At 39.5% G+C, this 19,650-nt stretch overlaps 1 protein-coding gene across 2 annotated transcripts in view; it reads right to left on the bottom strand.

Annotated features, from left to right (window-relative positions):
• abca1b (ATP-binding cassette, sub-family A (ABC1), member 1B) overlaps window positions 1–19,650 on the bottom strand; it is a 95,188-nt gene that overhangs the window by 13,112 nt on the left and 62,426 nt on the right. Inside the window, exons 18-42 of one of the 2 annotated variants that reach the window (XM_005173080.6) lie at window positions 19,209–19,383; window positions 18,623–18,754; window positions 18,391–18,530; window positions 17,357–17,494; window positions 17,045–17,265; window positions 16,888–16,963; window positions 16,270–16,508; window positions 16,134–16,185; window positions 15,916–16,035; window positions 15,681–15,829; window positions 13,840–13,964; window positions 13,657–13,755; window positions 13,296–13,580; window positions 13,075–13,213; window positions 12,904–12,984; window positions 12,047–12,216; window positions 11,770–11,947; window positions 11,572–11,687; window positions 5,387–5,531; window positions 5,151–5,274; window positions 3,678–3,807; window positions 3,478–3,598; window positions 3,334–3,396; window positions 453–559; window positions 230–371 (exon numbers count right to left, since the gene is read on the bottom strand). In XM_005173080.6, coding sequence (XP_005173137.1) covers window positions 230–371; window positions 453–559; window positions 3,334–3,396; window positions 3,478–3,598; window positions 3,678–3,807; window positions 5,151–5,274; window positions 5,387–5,531; window positions 11,572–11,687; window positions 11,770–11,947; window positions 12,047–12,216; window positions 12,904–12,984; window positions 13,075–13,213; window positions 13,296–13,580; window positions 13,657–13,755; window positions 13,840–13,964; window positions 15,681–15,829; window positions 15,916–16,035; window positions 16,134–16,185; window positions 16,270–16,508; window positions 16,888–16,963; window positions 17,045–17,265; window positions 17,357–17,494; window positions 18,391–18,530; window positions 18,623–18,754; window positions 19,209–19,383 — 3,467 coding nt within the window. The remainder of the gene's footprint in view (window positions 1–229; window positions 372–452; window positions 560–3,333; window positions 3,397–3,477; window positions 3,599–3,677; window positions 3,808–5,150; window positions 5,275–5,386; window positions 5,532–11,571; window positions 11,688–11,769; window positions 11,948–12,046; window positions 12,217–12,903; window positions 12,985–13,074; window positions 13,214–13,295; window positions 13,581–13,656; window positions 13,756–13,839; window positions 13,965–15,680; window positions 15,830–15,915; window positions 16,036–16,133; window positions 16,186–16,269; window positions 16,509–16,887; window positions 16,964–17,044; window positions 17,266–17,356; window positions 17,495–18,390; window positions 18,531–18,622; window positions 18,755–19,208; window positions 19,384–19,650) is intronic. The other variant, NM_001114586.2, reaches the window with a different exon arrangement.

The raw sequence follows: 19,650 nt of genomic DNA, 5'->3' as shown, positions 1-19,650 counted from the left end.
GTAGCGACACTGGTGGCCGCTAAGTGAACTGCAGACAGCATCTTACTGCATGTATAAACGTGACCATACGAGCAATAAGTTGCTGTCTGCAGTTCACTTTTTTCTACTTTTTAAAAAATGATGTATTACTCCGATACAATTAAACTTCAGGATCTGACCAGGACAAATGAAAATCACCCTAAAAGGCTAAATGAATAAATATGCATGTTAGTATATATTCTCTACTCACCGCACAAACTTCGTTCTCAGGTACACCACGCAGGATAGCATAAAATTCCAGGTGTTCCCGTCCAGTTAGCAGATCATTGATGGCATCAAACTGAGGACAGTAGCCCATATTCTGATGTACTTCATCGATTTCCCTAAGTATACTGCAAATAAGAAGGCATTTTAACATTAACCTATGACCTATACATCTGCTGTAAGAACTGCTTATATCTGATCTTCTGTACCTTTTCCCAGCTATGAACGCTTCTCCTTTGGTGACCACAGAATCTCCGGTCAGCATTTTAAAAGTGCTGGTTTTTCCTGCTCCATTGACACCAAGCAGACCGAAACACTGAAAGAAGGAAACGGATGTCAGTTTGTGCTTTACAGATTATGTGGAGAAGAATCATTGGGAATCATTGAGGCTGATCATTTATCGGATAACACTTTATTCGAAGGTGTATTTATAAGACGGTCATAAAACCTTTATAATGTCTTGAACATGAATGAAACTTTATGCATGGCTATGACAACTGTTGTTAAGTGTCATTCGCTTAGTTCAATTTTAAATGGAAAGATGCCATTGTTCGAGATGTCATTCTTATGACAACTTGACATTACCAAGACAACATAACTTAGTCATAAACATGATTTTCGTGAAATCATTATAATTGTGTCATGACTACTATCTAAATTTTTCATTAAAATGTCTCAATAAAAAAAAAAAACGTTTATAATAGCGTCATTAAAATTTAAAGACTAATTCAATCTGTCCCTCTAGCTGAGGACAAGAAAAATATTAAGGTGTTATGACTGTTTTAAAATTCATGAAACAATCATAATGGCCCAATGACAATCATGTTTATGACAGATTTATGACAATTTGAGTTTTCTTGATAATGTCAAATTGTCATGACAAAGACATTTAAAATTACAGAACTGAGCGAATGACACTTATCGACAGTGGTCATGAAAATGAATGAGATTTTATGCATGGCTATGACAACACTTATTAAGTGTCATTCACTCAGTTCACTCATTTAATTTTAAATGCAAAGATGACATTGTTTGATGTCTTTGTTATGACAACTTGACATTACCAAGACAACATAACTTGGTCATGAACATAATTGTCTTGAAGTATAATAGAATATTTTTCTGATCTCTGTTTGAGAGTAGAACCAACTAAATTTGTCATTGAAATGTCTCAGTAAAAATACTTTTAAAACAGCGCCATTTATATTTAATGACATTTTAATGACAAATTCAATTTGTCCCACTAGCTGAGGACAAGAAAAATATTAAAGGTGTTTTAACGCTGTTTTAAAATTCATGAAACAATTATAATGGCTCAACGGCAATCATGTTTATGACAGATTTATGACAAGTTGCTTTGTCTTGATAATGTCAAGTTGTCATGACAAAGACAGTTTATTTTAACATTTGGAATTACATAACTGAGCCAATGATACATAGCGACAGTCATAAGCATGCATAAAATTTCAGTCGTATGATTATGAAGGTTTCATGACAGTCTTAAGGGACAGTCAAGGCACACTTTCAAAGGGTTTGAGCATGTAAAAATCTGTCTGTGCTGTGAAAAGTAGTGCATAAAGCAACACAATGTGACACTGATTTAAAGGAGTGATTGCTTCATAGTTTACATTTATGTACTGAGGGTAGGGATGTCCAGATCCGATCACTTGATGGAAAATCGGGCCCGATCACGCGGTTTCAGGCTCGATCAGAATCGGACGTTACCTCTTGATCAGGACTCGAATATATATATATATATTTCTCATAAATTTTTAACCCATCTGTATTTATGCAATGGCACAGAGTTAAACCCCTTTTTTGACGCTACACAAGAACAGCAACGTGTACGGCATGACATCACTTTGTTGCAGAGACGCTATCGGTTAAATGCCGGCAAAGTGGAACATGAAAGCAGCTTGTAGCGGAAAGCGTAGCTGCGTCCCAAATGGCACACTATACACTATGCACTCATGCACTATGTACTTATGCACTTACACACTCAACAGGATAGTATATGTATGTAGTGTTGTCCCAAATGGCACACTAATGTTTTTTTACTAAGCGGAAATTCAAACCGTTTCCCTGATGACGTTTGACGGTTGCCAAATCAGTGAAATAAACAACCGAATTATCAAATAATACCTGCCGTGAGTATTGCCGCATTAACCATCGGGAGGCGCTATAATCACTCTCATGGTAGAACTTTGCTTTTACCATCCAAAATAAATAAAGTTATCCAACATGTGCGTCCGATAGCTCCGCCCCTTCCGCTACGTAAGCAAACCTGCGGTCGTTGAGTGCGTGAAGTGTCCATCATTACACACTTCATTTAACCGGCTGAATGAGTGCATCATCCGGGTAATTAAAGTGCACTTAATGTTTTTAGAGTTTTCAGTGTGAACACACTACTTACACTATTTATACTACAAAATGGCGAAGAATAGTGCATAAGTATGCGATTTGGGACGCAGCTCGTGTCTGCTGTCTGGAGGTATATTAATGTTGATGTCAACAGCATTGCCAAAGCAAACTGTGAGATATGTAAACTAGGGATTGCCTGCCGGGTATTTTAGTTGAGGTGCTATTTGTTTTTATGCTAGGTTTTTTAATATTTACTCTTGGACTAAAGTCCGAAAGTGTAGAATTTTTGTTCTTTGTTACTTGATTGTTTACGCTACCTCACAGAAGTGCTCTGTTTGTTAACAGAGTTGTTGAACATTAGAATAAGGTGAATTAAATAAAAAATAAGGAACATCCCGGATGTGTTTCTATGCTCTTCTTTATTCTTTTTTATGTATTATAGGAGTATCGAATCGGGTTTTGGAAGATACTCAAAATCAAATGACTCCGACTTGAGGGCAAAAAAACCTGATTAGGACATCCCTAACTGAGGGGTCATGTTTTGATTTTTTATTGGTCTCACGCAATCACTCGACGCAAAATCGCAGGGTCCAGACTTGAACTTTCGAATGCAGTAACATGCGAAACTTGTCATTTGAGCTTGAGTTTGCAGACTGAACATGAATGAAAGTCAATAGGGCAAAAATACCCCCTTCAAGTAAAGTTATACCAGTAGGTGTCATGAATTACCTCTCCTGGAGGAATGCCAACACACAGACGATCCACTGCAGGCTTTTGTTTCCGCTTGTACACCTGTAAATATAGTAGACAACATTATTGAAGGTCTCATCACTGAATTGTAGTTATGGTTGTTGTGTGTGATCATCAGCTGACCTTAGTGAGCTGTCGGAGTTCGAGAATGTCTCCCTGTCCGGCCCCACTCATGATCCTCTGCCTCTCTCTGGCTACATCTTCATCTTCCTCTCCAATCGGACTCAATTTAGGACATAAAGACCTAAGGAAAAGGACCAAAGCATGGCTTTAGATCTTTGAAACTACTTCCATCCATAATTTCATTGGTTAATGATGCTTACTTGGGTTCAAAGAAGAATCTGTACTGGATGAGGACGGTGATAATGAAGAAAACCACACCCTCCACAGCCATAGCGAAAAGATTCTTACCCACCATGTCCCACTCCAGTGGAGAACGGAAACGGTTCTCACCTTATGTAAGGTAAGAAAGAATTCAGCATCTAATACATATGCCTCAGTAGTAATTAATTACTTCAAAATACAGCGGACAATGCACTTTTAAAGGATTAAACGATAATATTTAGTCTTCACATATCGGAATTATTTAAATTGAAGAATGATGCCTGCATTCCTATAAATAACTGGAACTGGAAACCTAACAAGGTAATAAGTTAAGTTAAATGAAATACTTATTCATGATAATTATAAGAAATTTATGGAAGCCTGTTTAAGCCAAAGTAAAAAAAGAAAACTTTGTCACATTTCTGGCGTTTTTTTCCTCACAAATGCAGCTTTCCATCTAGCAACTTCTGAAAGAATTCTCAGAAAATGAATTCTAGAATTGTGTAAAAAGCTTCAATTTGAGGGCAGCATGGTGGCACAGTGGGTAGGACATTCGCCTCACAGCAAGAAGGTCGCCGGTTCGACCCTTGGCTGGATCAGTTGGCGTTTCTATGTGGAGTTACCTCTGGGTGCTCCGGTTTCCCCCACAGTCCACAGACATGGGGAACAGGTGAATAGGGTAAACTAAAATTGTCCATAGTGTATGTGTGTGAATGAGTATGGATGTTTCCCAGTAATGGAGAAACTAAGCCAAAAAGAATGAATGAATGAAGCTTCAATTTGGAGTTAAAGATAATGAACCCACAATTCTATGCTTATGTCTCACAATTTCGATAAGAAAATATAAGGAAAGAGTCCATTTTGAGTTTATTTCCTTAGCTTTTTCAGAAGTTGTCAAATACACAGTCATTTGCAAAAAAAAATTATAATTATAAATCAGAGAATTAATTTTGATGTTCTTTATTTTCGGTTATTGTCAGTAGAAATTGCTATTTTTATAATAACCTTCTAATACATCCATCTTTTTTTGTATAGTGAGGTTATATGATTTTTACACATCCTTCACTTGACCCAAAACTGTTTGACTTTCTTTTATCTGTTGAACACCAAAGAAGATATTTTGAAGAATGCTGAAAACCTGTAACTATTTACTTTCATAGTATTTGTTTTGTCCTGCTATAGTTTCAGCTTTCTTCAAAATATCTTCTTTTGTATCCAACAGAATAAAAAAAAAATCTCATAAAGGTTTAGACCATCTTGAGGGTAAGCAAATGGCATGTGAATTTTAAGTTTTGACCAAACTATTTTAACTTGCAAAAGCTATGTTAATAGCAAAGGCAGTAAGTCCTTAGTAAATGAACTGTGTTGGTTTTAATATAAAATTCATAAAGAAAAACATTTTTATTGTGCTTAATCATTTTAATTCCAACATCCTGAAAACTTGCATATAAGTCAGAGCAAGCTATTCTTACCAAATCTCTCCAGAGCGTCAGCCATGGCCTGATTCTTCACCATGTCGATGAGACCTCGACCCAGGCAGAAATGTGGGAAGATGAGCAAAACGTTCTTCAGGATGTCATTAATTCCTCCAATTTCCTGTATCAGAGGATGAAAGGCTTCAAAAATCATGATGTGCACCAGTGCAATAAAATACTAATGTGATCCTGCCTGAGGATGAGAAAACAAACAAACAAAAAAGACGTCTTACATGATTTCCGAATAACTCCATGACAAATGTTGAAATGCTGCCATTGATCCCAATGAGGATGTTGACGCTTGTGAGAACCACATAAGCAGTGCTGGGGATTTTAAAGAGGAAGGATGCTGGGTACATAAGAGGAGTGATGGACCATCTGAGGAGAGACGAGATGAATGATACACAGTTTTAGCGTATTGAGAATCCCCCGACCATATACAGGTCCCACAGAAGGAATATGAAGGTGAGCTCTTTGCATTATAGGTGATTGTGTTGGCACTTTTGTCTTTGTAAAATATAATGTGTCAAATGGGAATGAAGTGTCTGTCTATATCTACTAGCTGGGCTTCCAGCTAACTCTATCAAGCCTCTTCAACTGCTCCAGAATGCAGCAGCACGAGTGGTCTTCAATGAACCTAAAAGAGCACATGTCACTCCGCTGCTACTCCGTTTGCACTGGCTGCCAGTTGCTGCTCGCATCAAATTCAAAGCTCTGATGTTTGCCTACAAAGTGACTTCTGGCCTTGCTCCTTATCTGTTCTCGCTTCTGCAGATCTATGTGCCCTCCAGAAACTTGCGTTCTGTGAATGAACGTCGCCTCGTGGTTCCATCCCAAAGGGGGAAGAAATCACTTTCGCTCACGCTCACGCTCAATCTGCCCAGTTGGTGGAATGAACTCCCTAACTGCATCAGAACAGCAGAGTCACTCTCTACTTTCAAGAAACGACTAAAAACTCAACTATTTAGTCTCCACTACACTTCCTAATCTGTAATTGCCTCTCTGAATATCACACTAACTGTACACAAAAAAAAAAAATAAATAAAAAAAAAATAAAACTACTAATACTTCCCTTCTTAGACTTTACAGACCTGAAACTTGCTTATAGCACTTATTCATTGTTGCTCTTGGTTGTGTAAATTGCTTCCTTGTCCTCATTTGTAAGTCGCTTTGGATAAAAGCGTCTGCTAAATGACTAAATGTAAATGTAAATGTAAATCTAAATAAATAAAGGTGTGCCCTTTTGATACAGGAAGCATGCAAAGACCCCCGTATAGGGGACCATATCAACTATATCTAGGGATCAGACTATCTTAGACCCACTTTACATTGCCAGTTAAATGTGACCCAATTATGATTTTTTGCTCATATGTGACACAGATCGAATCTGTTCTATAGCCGTGTAAACACACACAAAAAAAATAAACGCATGCATTAGGATATTTGGAAATCGGTTTCAGACCACCTTTATATGTGGAAATAAATGTAATGTAATGTAATGTGTATTTATGACCATACACCCAAAGTGCTTTACAATCATGAGGGGGGGTCTCTCCACACCACCACCAGTGTGCAGCATCCACTTGGATGATGCGACGGCAGCCACAGGTCAACGGCGCCAGTGCGCTCACTACACACCAGCTATTGGTGGAGTGGAGAGACAGTGATCGAGCCAATTCGGTGGAAGGGGATGATTGGGAGGCCATGATCATAAGGGCCGATAGAGGGACTTTGGCCAAGACACCGGGGTTACACCCCTGCTCTTTCACGAGAAGTGCCATGGGATTTTTAAGGACCACAGAGAGTCAGGACCTCGGTTAAACGTCTCATCCGATAGACGGCGCCCACTGACAGTGTAGTGTCCCCTTCACTTTTACTGGGGCATTAGGACTCACACAGACCACAGGTTGAGCGCCCCCTGCTGGCCTCACTAACACCACTTCCAACAGCAACCTAGTGTTCCCATGTGGTCTCCCATCCAGGTACTGACCAGGCTCAGCCCTGCTTAGCTTCAGTGAGTAAACGATCTTGGGCTGCAGGGTGACATAAATCAGATATAAATCGGATATGTGACGATGTGAATATCATTTAAACAGGTAGATCGGATTTATTGAGGCATTCCGTTTTGAATGTCAATAACTTGCGACAATGTGGTGCTTCTCTGCAGTTTAATGGCGTAAAAGAAAGAGCGTGTGTGGAGACACCAACACGGTAAACAACAACAACAACAGAAGAAACATGGAGGAGAAAAGTGGTCAGTCTCCACAATTTGCTCCCACCAAACCTGAGATCTCTCTCGTACCCGCATATTCCTCTGAATAGTGGAGGACACCCTATATACAATAGGCGCAATCAGAATTAGGCATCAAGACCTGACAGTGTAAATGGGGACTTAAGCAACCCAGGTTCATTTTGAATATGTACCCTAGTATACATTCCTGGAGAGCATGAAATACATACCAGGAGGTACCTTTTCTTTATAGGACACCATATACTAACCATAGGCACAAGCTATGATGATGGCCATTTCCTTCCTCCTCCACCTTAAAATTATTTTAAAGTTGGGCAACCTTCGCATATTTCACAGAGCTAAAAGCAAGACAATTTCTTACATCGTGGCTAGTGTAGCACAGATGCTATAACTTGCCTTTATGCATGCACGACATCGTAAATTGTATAGCAAGTGTAAACACATTAATCGGAAATGGGTCACAATTAATGTGTAAACGGACAGGCAAAACAATCAGATATAGGCAACAAATCATCAAGACCTGATATTTTAAACGGAGCCTTAGGCAATCCAGGCTCATTATGAATATGTACCCCAGTATACATTTCTGGAGAGCGTGAAATACGTCCCAGGAGGTACCTTTTCTTTACAGTTAATCTTTTCACGAATCCACCAGAGGCTGCTTTTTGAGATCTCAAATATCTAGAGCTATTCATGCCTGCTATTCTCTTGTAGATCCACCAGAGGCTGCTGTCGTCTAACAGACAGACTGAGCGATCTATTAACATTTGGCCACAAATGTAGCCTTCAATTTTTTTTGTTGAATCAAATGAACTTTTCTAGTCATCTCAACATCAATCAAACGGGCTACAAATATTATGTAAAACTTTGTACAACTTGTACAACTAACCTGATTATTAAAATAAGTTAAAGAAACTTAAAAACACTTCATCTTGACTTTTTGTCATTACATTTTTTTACAGGGCATAAATGTGTCTCCACTAAACAGATATGAATTGATATTTCATTCACAAACTGAGGTATTGAAAGCGAGAACGAAGTAAGGACTGGTGGAAGAGTGTTGTTTTAATGGAATTTAATACCGCATATGGAAAATGGAGGAAAAAAAAACTCAGCATTGCGTGGTGTGTGTATTTTTGGTCCTTTACTAACTCGGTAGGTGCAGAAAATAGTGCCAAACAGCTGTGTGTGTATAGACCAGGGGTCACCAACCCTGTTCCTGGAGAGCTACCTTCCTGCAGAATTCAACCCTGATCAAACACACCCGAACCGATTAATAGTACCTAAAGCAGCACTTGATAATTACAAACAGGTGTGTTTGGTCAGGGTTGCAACTAAAATGTGCAGGAAGGTAGCTCTCCAGGAACAGGGTTGGTGACCCCTGGTATAGACTATCCTGTCGTAAAACGCGGTGAAAAGTCCTTCATGATGGTAACAGTTTGATTGCGGTGTTTACATGCTGTACTACACTTCAATAATGCGACTAAAATCGGCATACTCCACAGGTCTTGATTCGATTTCTGTTTAGTTCAATTATGACCTTAATCGGATTAAATGAACCAAAAATTGCTGTTTACATGGTAGACTCTTAATCAGAGTATCCCCTTAATCGTATTAAAATCTGAATATTGGTGTCCATGTAAACGTACTCAATGAGAGATTTAAAGCGATAAATCACATTTATATGCATTCGAGTAATCTCTATTAGTCATTTATGCAACAAAGGATACACCTGCTCTGTAGGAAAGAAACCTTAAATGACTTATTTTGTGATACTGTGCTATATACAAACGTATATATAAAACTGAATATGTATTATATGCATATAATAAGGTACAGTATATGTCAAAAGCATCAGTGCAATGTTAGACAGCACCTGTGACAAACAGCACAGTTTTCGTTAACAGATTCATTCATGTCAAGCAGTGCATGCAGGGGCGGTGAGCGGTCCGTGTACCATTTGGTCACTCAGTTATGTTATAAAAATGTATTTTTTTGTGATAACGGGATTTCGTTGAGACGTATTTTCCTCAGGCTTGCATATATATTTTTTTGCTTGTAAGTTTGATTAGTGTTGATTTCAAATGCAATAAATATGTTTGTATAAAACGTGTAGTAACGGTGCTTATAATTGGTGGGTGCCACTAAATTTTGACTGATGCGCCTGCATTTTTAAAGTCAGGAGCACCGGTGCTACCAATCAAAAGGGTTCATTTCGAGCCCTGTGTATATATGTAGAATATGTATCTGAAACACTAAACTCATTCATTCATTCATTTTCTTGTCGGCTTAGTCCCTTTATTTATCCGGGGTCGCCACAGCGGAATGAACCGCCAACTTATCCAGCAAGTTTTTTACGCAGCGGATGCCCTTCCAGCCGCAACCCATCTCTAGGAAACATCCACACACACATTCACACAAACACTCATACACTACGGACAATTTAGCCTACCCAATTCACCTGTACCGCATGTCTTTGGACTGTGGGGGAAACCGGAGCACCCAAAGGAAACCCACGCGAAGCCAGGGAGAACATGCAAACTCCACACAGAAACACCAACTGAGCCGAGGTTTGAACCAGCGACCCAGCGACCTTCTTGCTGTGAGGCGACAGCACTACCTACTGCCTTGCCGAAAGACTAAACTATAATCTTTTATGTTGCGTGTTGCAATTTTGCTTATATATCTGATGTCATATTGCCCTTAACACAGGCCCCGTTTACACTAATGCGTTTTAGTTTGAAAACGCATAAGTTTTGCTACGGTTACGCCATCCGTCCACACTACGCCGGAGTTCTCGAGCGCCGAAAACGGAGCGTTTCGAAAACGCTGGAGAGGCCGTTTTCATTCTGAAACGCAGCTGCTCCGTCTCAGTGTGGATGATGGAAAACGGAGACATTTGAAAACGGAGGCGGGGCTGCAGACATTCGCCTCTCTGATTGGGGCTTTTCCTGAATATTAAGTAGCCTAACACGCACAGTTCAGTCCTGCATCTTCTAAGTAAGTTAAAACTTCGCAAGTTTGATCATGGCTGCAATCTCTTCTTCTCAGTTTGATATGGAAAACAGACTATACCGAGGACACGGGTAAATCTTCAAAGGGAACAGTGTACTTTATAACTTCATTCACATCACCCTGGCTACGTTGTTTTACTTTCTCAACAATAAAATGTAAACATGATATAAGGAACTGCCTATTTTCATTTTAATATTAACAACTAAACAGACAGCAAAAATGTTGAGGCGCCGTGCTGCAAATATGAGCGTCATCTTCACTGTGTGGATATTTATAACAAAACGGAGCCGATAACAACTGCCTCCTTTCAATTTCAGTGAAAATACGAAACACACCCTCTCTTTGCTGAATATCAGTTTTAATCGATAATGGCCATTATAAAAGTATAACATACAATAAGTTTATACATTATAGGAAATAAAGGCAAGCGATCAGTCAAAATACAGAATGTACGTGCTTACATTAATCATTAACTTATCTTTGCGCTCAGCCAAAACACATTACCTGAGAACAAGTAATAGATTCCAATGTCCAATGAATATGTCGTTAAATAAAGACAACAAGATGAAAGAAATATTCCGTTTAATAAATATAGTGAGGTTAGATCCAGCGGGAGATGCTTGATGAGAAGTCCGACTAGCACAGCTCTCATCTGGGTAGATTGGCTACAGCGCTTGCCTGAGAGTGTGTGTGTGGTCACGTGATGTGCGTTTTCAGCGTTTTGGTGTGGACGGAGAGCAGTTCAGAAACGCTGGGTGAAACGCGAGTGTGGACGCGGATCGTTTTCATTCTAAAACGCCGTTTTAAAACTAAAACGCACTAGTGTAAACGGGGCCACAGTCTCACTTGTTTATTTACATTTTGGAAGGAGTAAGATCCAACATTTAGACTTGTCCAGGTTCGTCTGGAATGCATCAAAGACCACCTCCTAAAGTTATTTGAGAGATTGGATTCATATCCATCTCAAATGCATTTCAGAAAGCATTTACACCTTCCCTTTTTACAAACAGAAAGCTATCCGATCAGAAAAATGCATGTAGTGATCTGCTGCTTAAAGACCTGTTGTGCAAAAGCCAGCACAACTCCCATATCTACAGAAAATGTTCCTAATTTGCGAGTGATCGTCATACTAGCTCCATAAGAATGTCTTACCCATATAGAAGCAGAAGCAGGGCAAGAACAGGCAGGTTGGTGGCGGAAACGTAGGCTTTTTGTTGAAAGCACACAAAGATCAGGATCACCAGAGTGGCAGGAACAACATAATTGCACTGTAGCAGAAAACAGACAGACATGTGCATTTAGATACTTGGCATATTTGGGAGGATTATAGCATATAAAGCAGACACTCACCATATCCCAGAGAAAGTTTGCCAGCCAGTAGAGATATGGCTGAACTCCACTGATAAACTGCATGTGCTTGGCTTTGTTCACTCGCTCTTGGATGAGGAAGACAACAAAGCTAGCAGGGACGAAAGACATGGCGAAGATCACGCAGATGGAAACCAGCACGTCTACCGAGGTAGTCATCCTGAAAGGCCATCAATCAGAGATCGTAAAACTGTGTTAATCCATTAAATATGTTATTTTTGTTATTAATATTTAATTGAATCATTATTTCAGGACTTACAGCGCCACTTGAGAAAGCTGTTCCTTGGTCAGATTGAGTGGATGGTTGTACGCAGTGATGCCAAACTCACTGGGGTCTTTACCGGGTGGTAAGTTTGCACGCAAGATACCGTTGTTCATTACATTGAGGAAGGCCCCAATACTGTGCCAGCCCTTGTTATTAAACCAAATCTGAAAGTACAAACAAAACACCAATATAAATCAGGAATAGTTCTATGGTTTAAAGGTAGTTTAAAGGTGCCATAGAATAAAAATATGGATACAGATGACTAATAAAAGATGGAAATGACCAAGAAAGAAAGTCCAATTGGAATAAAACACACAATGTTATGTCACTAACATGATTAAATTATGCACACTTCATTGAATGGCCACATTTGCTAGTGAGATTACAACAATTATATGTGTTTTCTTTAATTTTAAGTATATATAAGGTTGTATTAAACATTCGACATATGCAGGACTCTTATTTTGAAAACAAATGATACAGGCAGAGAGTTATAAATATATTCAGCGAGATATAAGGTCTGATCTTTTGTTATTTTAACATTTATACTGTGGAACCTTGACAACAAACACATGTAATAACATGTTTAAATCCTGTTTATGCATCATGTCATATCACATAGCTCTTATTATGGTTATAAATGAGCAGGGGCGTAGTAAGTGAAGGGAAAAGGGTGACAGAGTGCATAGGAGCCTGGCTATTTAGGGGCCCAGTTACAGGGTAACCCCCCTTTTTTTTATCTAGGTCATTGCTAACGCCCCCCCCCCTTCCACCTGCAATCCTCCCAACCAACTCCGCGTCTTCACTTCTGAGATTGCTAATGTCACTGCCATCCCCGCCAGATCACTGACCTTGACATTATTCTTAGTGTCCAACCCATTGATAAATGCAGACAGGCTTTTTAAGAAACGGTCGGCTGCTGATCCTGAGTCCTAAAAGTGTTGGATGAAAAGAAATAATTTGCACACTATTCCTGACAGCTGTCTGAATCTTATTATAATAGTGGTCGTTTTTTTATTTACCTTCCCCAGTTGGAAGATCTCCCTGACTCTAGAGATGGCGTCGTCAATCTCCTCAGCTGGAGGAAGTACCTGAGTGCTTCTGGCTCCCAATGAAAATCCTCCATATCTAAATTCGTTCACCCAGATCTTGTTTTTTAAGCTGTCAAGGGATCCATTTGTTAATGCACTTGATGATAATGTGGAATTAATTTCAGTTAAGCAATCATACAATCAGGTCATACCTTTTTCCAATGATCTGTGCGTAGGTCTTCACTAGATAGTCTGAGATGTTTCGTCCTGTCAGGTTCTGGAGAGTCTCAGTTTCACTGATCTTAATCTGAGGAGGTGGGAGACCGCCTGCACCCGCAGGGCATTCTGGGAGCATCTTCTTTTTGCCATTACAGCTGCACTCACAAGCAGGCGATGGGTCATTCATAGTCCAGTTCCTTGTTGTTAAAATCTCTATTATGCTTTCTGGCACTTCTGGTGTAGACCATTCCTCATCGCCCATTGTACAGGGAGCATCCCTAACACCATAGAAAAACATAACTTAGCTATTTGTTTTACTAAAAAAAGTTACAAAATTTACCGTAGGTTACTTACGGAATTGATTCTCCTTTCATGCATCGTGTTCCAAAGCCAGGATCATCAAACAGAGCTCTGAGCAACTTATGTGTGCTTACGTCATAAGGAGCATCTTCACTGTTAACACAAAATTGCAGTATTTAGAGTGGTTCCTTACAAATATTTTAAATTAATGCTGAATGGCATGATGTCTTTATGCACCTGAAGAACATGAACTGCTCTTCATACATCCAGGGATTAAGAGCCAGGCTGGGATATTTCCCAAATGGCGGCACAATGAGACTGAATACCAGAGCGATGCACACAAACACAGCAGGAAGAACGATCTGTGAAGACAATCACAGTGAGTGTTTTTGAAAAGTACTGTAGTTAAAGGGATCGTTCACCCAAAAATGTCAATTCTGTCACCGTTTACTTGTTTCACACCTTTATCAGATTCTTTCTTCTGCTTAATCCAAAATAACACTTTTTGCAGTTGTATTTTTTGACACTTTCGCCTTGGCAAGATAGAAGAATGACAGAAAGTGAAGTTGGAGAGGGAGGGGTGACGGGATTAGGAAAGGTCCATAAGCCAGGACTCGAACTCGGGATGCCTGGAATCACTGTTGCGCTATATGTCAGCACACTAATCACTGGGTTATAGGTGCCAATTCAAAAGAACATATTTCGAAGAAAGCTGGAAACCTCTAATCATTGACTTCTACAATATTTGTTTTTCCTATTATGGAGGTCGTGATTACAGGTGTCTGCTTTCTTCTAAATATATTTGGGTTCAGCAGAAGAAAGAAACACAAAGCTTTGGAATCACCTGAGGTTGACTAAATAATGAGTACATTTTCTTTTATTGCAGAACTACTGTATACCTTTAAGATCAAAGACTGTTAAAACCAACACAATCACAAACCAAAGACACCAACAATCTCTATGAGCTGCAAGTCTTGCGATGTATTTGAGAATCATAGAAATAAATAGGCACTAATAGTGTATACCAGGGATACACAAACTTGGTCCTGAGGGGCAAAGTTTAGTTCCAACCCCAATCAGACACACCTGGGCTAGTTAATCAAGCTCTTGCTAGGCTTTCTAGAAGCATCCATGCAGAAGTGTTGAGGCAAGTTCAAGCTAAAATCTGCAGGACGCCAGCCCTCCAAGACCGAGTTTGAGCACCCCTGGTCCATACAATCGCTTCCACATACAGTGTTTTGGGGGATCATGTAAATCATTGGTATCAATAATCTCTATTAGCTACTTGTGGCTACAATGCTTTGGGGAAACTGAAACCATTGGAAAAGTTTCTTTGTTTTTCTAAATCCAAACAATCTGAAAACCTCTAACCATTGACTTCCATGGTATTTGTTCTTTATAATATGGAGGTCGGTGGTTACATATTTCAGCTTTCTTCTAAATATCTTTGGGTTTAACCGAAGAAAGAAACTCATAAAGCTTTGGAACCACTTGTAGTCAAGGAAATAATGAGTACATTTTCATTTTTTGCAGAACTATCCCTTTAAGATCGAAGACTATTGGCACCAACACAATCACAAACCAAAGCCACCAACAATCTCTATGAGCTGCATGACTTCCAATGTATTTGATAATAATAGAAACAAATAGGCACCAATAGTCTATACCAGGGGTGCACAAATTTGGTCCTGGAGGGATGGTTTTCTGCAAAGTTTAGTTCCAACCCTAATCAGACTCACCCGGGCTAGCCAATCAAGCTCTTGCTAGGTATTTTAAAAATCTCCAATAGTCTACACCAGGGGTGCACAAACTCGGCCCTGGAGAGCCGGTGTCCTGGAGAGTTTAGCTCCAACCCCTAATTAAATACAGAAACCAGCATATTACTAGGACACCAGCGCTTCAGAACCAAGTTTAGTCACCCCTGGTCTATATAAGACTTACAGTGTACAGTGGAAGATCATGTAAATCATTGGTACCAAGAGTCTCTCTATTATCTACTTGTGGTTATAATGCTTTGCGGAAACAATGAAACCATTGGTCATTTTTTTTAATGACTAAAGTATATTTCTCATTTGTACCTGTGCAAAGAATCCTTTCCTAGAGCGGCGAGCGTAAAGCAGTCTCTTCCATAATAAAGCCACAAACTGCTGCCTCTTCAGACTCCAGCCTTTCACCTGATATGATCCTTTGCCATCTGACCCACTCAAATAGTCAGTTTCTTTGGATTCTGGTGATCAAATAGACAGCACAAACAAGAATATTAAGAAAATTGTCTGACCCTAATGCAACAGTAGACATGTTTTAAGATTCTACCTGGATCACCCTCAGATTCATTGCAGTCAAAGCTATCGTCTTCGGTCAGGGGTTTCAGGCAGCTCTGGTGATCAGCACCAAATGCATGTCGTCTCTGTCTGCGCACCGGCAGAGTTCCGTCTAACACAATAATAAAAATACAAGATCAGATCTTTCCTCTGCACTGTATGCTTACCTTATTCAGTTTACCTGAGAGGTATAGTGAGCTTCAAATTTACCTGAGAGCATTTCAGTGTCGACTCCGCTGTCCTCCGCCACTTTTAGGAAAATCTATAAATAGAGATTATTAACTGATTAAAAACCCCAAATCAGTTTTCTGTTAAGAAAAAAAAGCCATTAGAAGCTCTACCGTACCTCCTCAAGTGTAGTATCTGAGACACCATAGCTGGAAATGCCAAGGTCTGCAAGCCGATCATCTAGGTCATGGAAGAGCTCAACAAAAGCACCGTTTTTAGCAGACTCATATGGCAACACATATGTGATCTCGTGGCCTTGGTCTTCCACCATGCGGGCAGCAGGAACATGCTTTAGGATTAGCCTGGAAATGATGGTTACATCAACTGGCACAACAGGAGATTCGGGCCAAGAAGTTCCTACAGAACACAGTAAACACTTAAGTAATAGTTTGCATAGCATAGGATAAGCAAAAAATAGGAAAAAGGCTTATTTTTAACTACTACTTACAAACTATTACTTAACTCCTCTGTAGTTACATAGTGTACTAAACAGAAAAAAATTAAACTATATTTTCTATGGCTAATTAAAACTGATTATTTTGGATTTTGGTCTAATCTGATTTAATAATTAATGCTATGCTAAGCTAAGCTAAAAGTGCTCCTGCTTAGAGATCGGCTGAATGGATTCAATAAAAGTCAAACTTAACCGTTTAACTCTAGGAGACTTGGAAAAATGACCATATTTCCAAAAAAAGTGGAGTGTTTCTTTAAGGTTTTAGGTCAGGTGTTGTCTTACCGATTGCTGTGGCTGCTTCGCTCTCTTGGTCGCTACCTAGACCAGCATCCGAACTGCTCTCAGATGCATTATCATCCTAGAAAACCAATCAAACAACAGCACTTAGCGGCTTACCAAATGACTCAGTGTTTGTTTTTGCAACCTGAAGTGTACCTACTTTCTTAACAAATGACACAGTGCTACTTGAGTTCCTGCAAGAACTGAGAGAAGGCTCAGTGTTCTTCTTCACTAATGTAAGATAGTATCCGGTGCCCAGTTGAGTCTTAAGAAACAGCGAGGAGCCCACACAGCAAAGCTTTCCATGGGAGATGATAGCAATTCGATCACCCAGAATGTCTGCTTCATCCATATGATGGGTAGAAAGAAGTATTGTACGACCTGAAGAAAGAAAAAAAGCAGAAATCTGCTTGTAAGTTTCTTCAATTATAAATACAAAATGAACAACAAATGTGTAAATGCATTGGGTTACCTGCACGGTACTTCAATAAAAGGTCCCAAATGCCTCTACGAGCATATGGATCCACACCAGCAGTAGGCTCGTCCAGAATGACAACCTTTGACCCTCCAACGAAAGCAAGAGCTACTGAGAGCTTCCTCTGCATACCACCTGAGGAACAACAAAAGTAAGGTTTGCAACCAATAAAACCTACCAACAAACAAAAGTTCAGTGCCTGGTTGAATGAAAGTCCTTAAGGATAAAAAGAATGAAAGTAACTTAAGGGTGTCTCTGAGGGGGGAAATCCCTGAGGGAAGGGATTTCATTTAGAGCATCGTAACAAACTTCTTAACTGTCACCCTTACCTAAGTGACTTTTGTAAGTGATTCACTTTAGTTTCTGGTAACATAGGACATAAGGGTGTCGTGGTTGCTATAGTTAAAAGATTGTATACTCTGCAATACACATCATCTGTGCCGTTTAATTTTTTCATCAAGCAAGTCGAGACATTCCCTTATTTAATTGATCTCGACATTATGTATGAAGGACCTATTAAACTTAGCTGGGATCACGTAGATCCTTTTGGACAGACGTGTTTTCGACACGCTGTGTATATTTAGCTATGTTTTCCTGTGATGGGTCATTTGCCCATTTAAGGTAGCTGTTTTAGTTCCTTTAAAATTTTAAGGGGTTACTAAGAACTTTGCAATGGTTAAGGGAACACTTAGATCACTGGTGTCAAAGTCAGTTCCTGGAAGCCTGCAGCCTCGAACAGTTTAGTTACAACTCTGCTTCAACACACTTACCTGTATGTTTCAAACAAGCCTGAAGGACTGTTTAATTAGGGTCGGATCTAAACTGTGCAGTGCTTCGGCCCTCCAGGAATTGGCTTTGACACCTTTGACTTAGATCATTAAGAGGAAATACTTAATGGCAGCCTTAAAGTCCTTAAGTTGACCTTTAGGTTTTTGTTCTTGGGACCCAAGTTTTGCTAAGGGTACCCCTAACCTTCAAACTAAGAAATTTCCTAGCTTAAGGATTTTCATGCAACAGGTAAAGTCACCAACCTGACAACTGGCTGGTTCTGGATTTGCGTTTGTGCGGAAGGCCAGTGTCACTCAGGATCTGCTCCATCTCAGCTTTCACTTCTTCCTCAGACAGACCCTTCAGGCGAGCATAGAACCAGATGTGCTCTTCTACTGTCAACCTGAAATACCAAGCAAAAGGCGGTTTTGATTTGTGAAATGTGTTGAATTATTGTTAATGATTGGATTTTGTAGGTCTGATGATGGCACTTACATGCTGAAGAGGACATTGTGTTGTGGACACACTCCGAGGCTCTGCCTGATTGAACTCAGCTCTGAACGAATGTCTTTGCCCATGATGTATGCAGTGCCAGAGGTGGGAGGGAAAAGGCCTGTGAGGATAGACCTAAAAACATTGAAGATCAATTGAAAGGTTAGATTTTGTAACCAAATGAATAGAAAAAAACTGAGTCAAACTTTATTTTAAGGTACAATTCTTGCTATTTATGAACCCTTAACTATGACTGTCACCTTAGTAATCTCCTAATTTGCTGCTTTTTAATAGTTTTAATAACTTTTAATAAGGTAGTAGCTGGGTTTTGGTGTAGGGTAGAATTAGTACTAATAAACCACTAGTATTTTCATAATAGTCAGGTGATAAGACACTAATTAATAGCCAGAATTGGTCAGTTTTATCAAGATATTGTGAAATATTTTTACAATTTAAGATGACTACATTTTAAGATCGTCACTATTGTTACCTCTCTCCTCGCTGAACAAAAGTATTCAATATTAAAAAAACAAGTTTTACAGCTAATCTAAAAAACAGTATTTGATTTTAATTAGAAATGTGAACTTACATGGTGGTGGTTTTGCCAGCTCCGTTGTGACCCAGGAAGGATGTTATCTGACCTTCATGAAAACCAAGTGTCAACCCATCCACGGCTAGCTTTTTACCATGGCGATAGACCTTCACCAGATTCTCAATGTAAACTCCCAGTTTAAGGTGAGTAGGTTCCTCTTCAATGCAAACAGCTTTAAAAACAACAACAACAACACAAGACAGATTTAATTTTTGCCCTTTTCAATTAAACTTATGTCTTTCACATTTGGCATTTAATCCCAGGTAGCAAAGAATTCTGGCCCAGATTTGGCATAAAGCTGGCAGAGCAGGCATACAGGATGTGGGCCAAACATGGCCCGGGTAGGGCAGTGGTGGCACTATCTTTATGGCAACACACAAGACTTGGGCCAGATGTGAAATGTAGTATTTGTCCCAGATGTTAAAAATTGATATGTGGG

This window comes from Danio rerio, chromosome 14 (genome assembly GCF_049306965.1).
Source record: "Danio rerio strain Tuebingen ecotype United States chromosome 14, GRCz12tu, whole genome shotgun sequence".
In the NCBI taxonomy this organism is placed as follows: Eukaryota; Metazoa; Chordata; class Actinopteri; order Cypriniformes; family Danionidae; genus Danio; species Danio rerio.
This window is presented reverse-complemented; position numbering and strand designations above follow the sequence as displayed.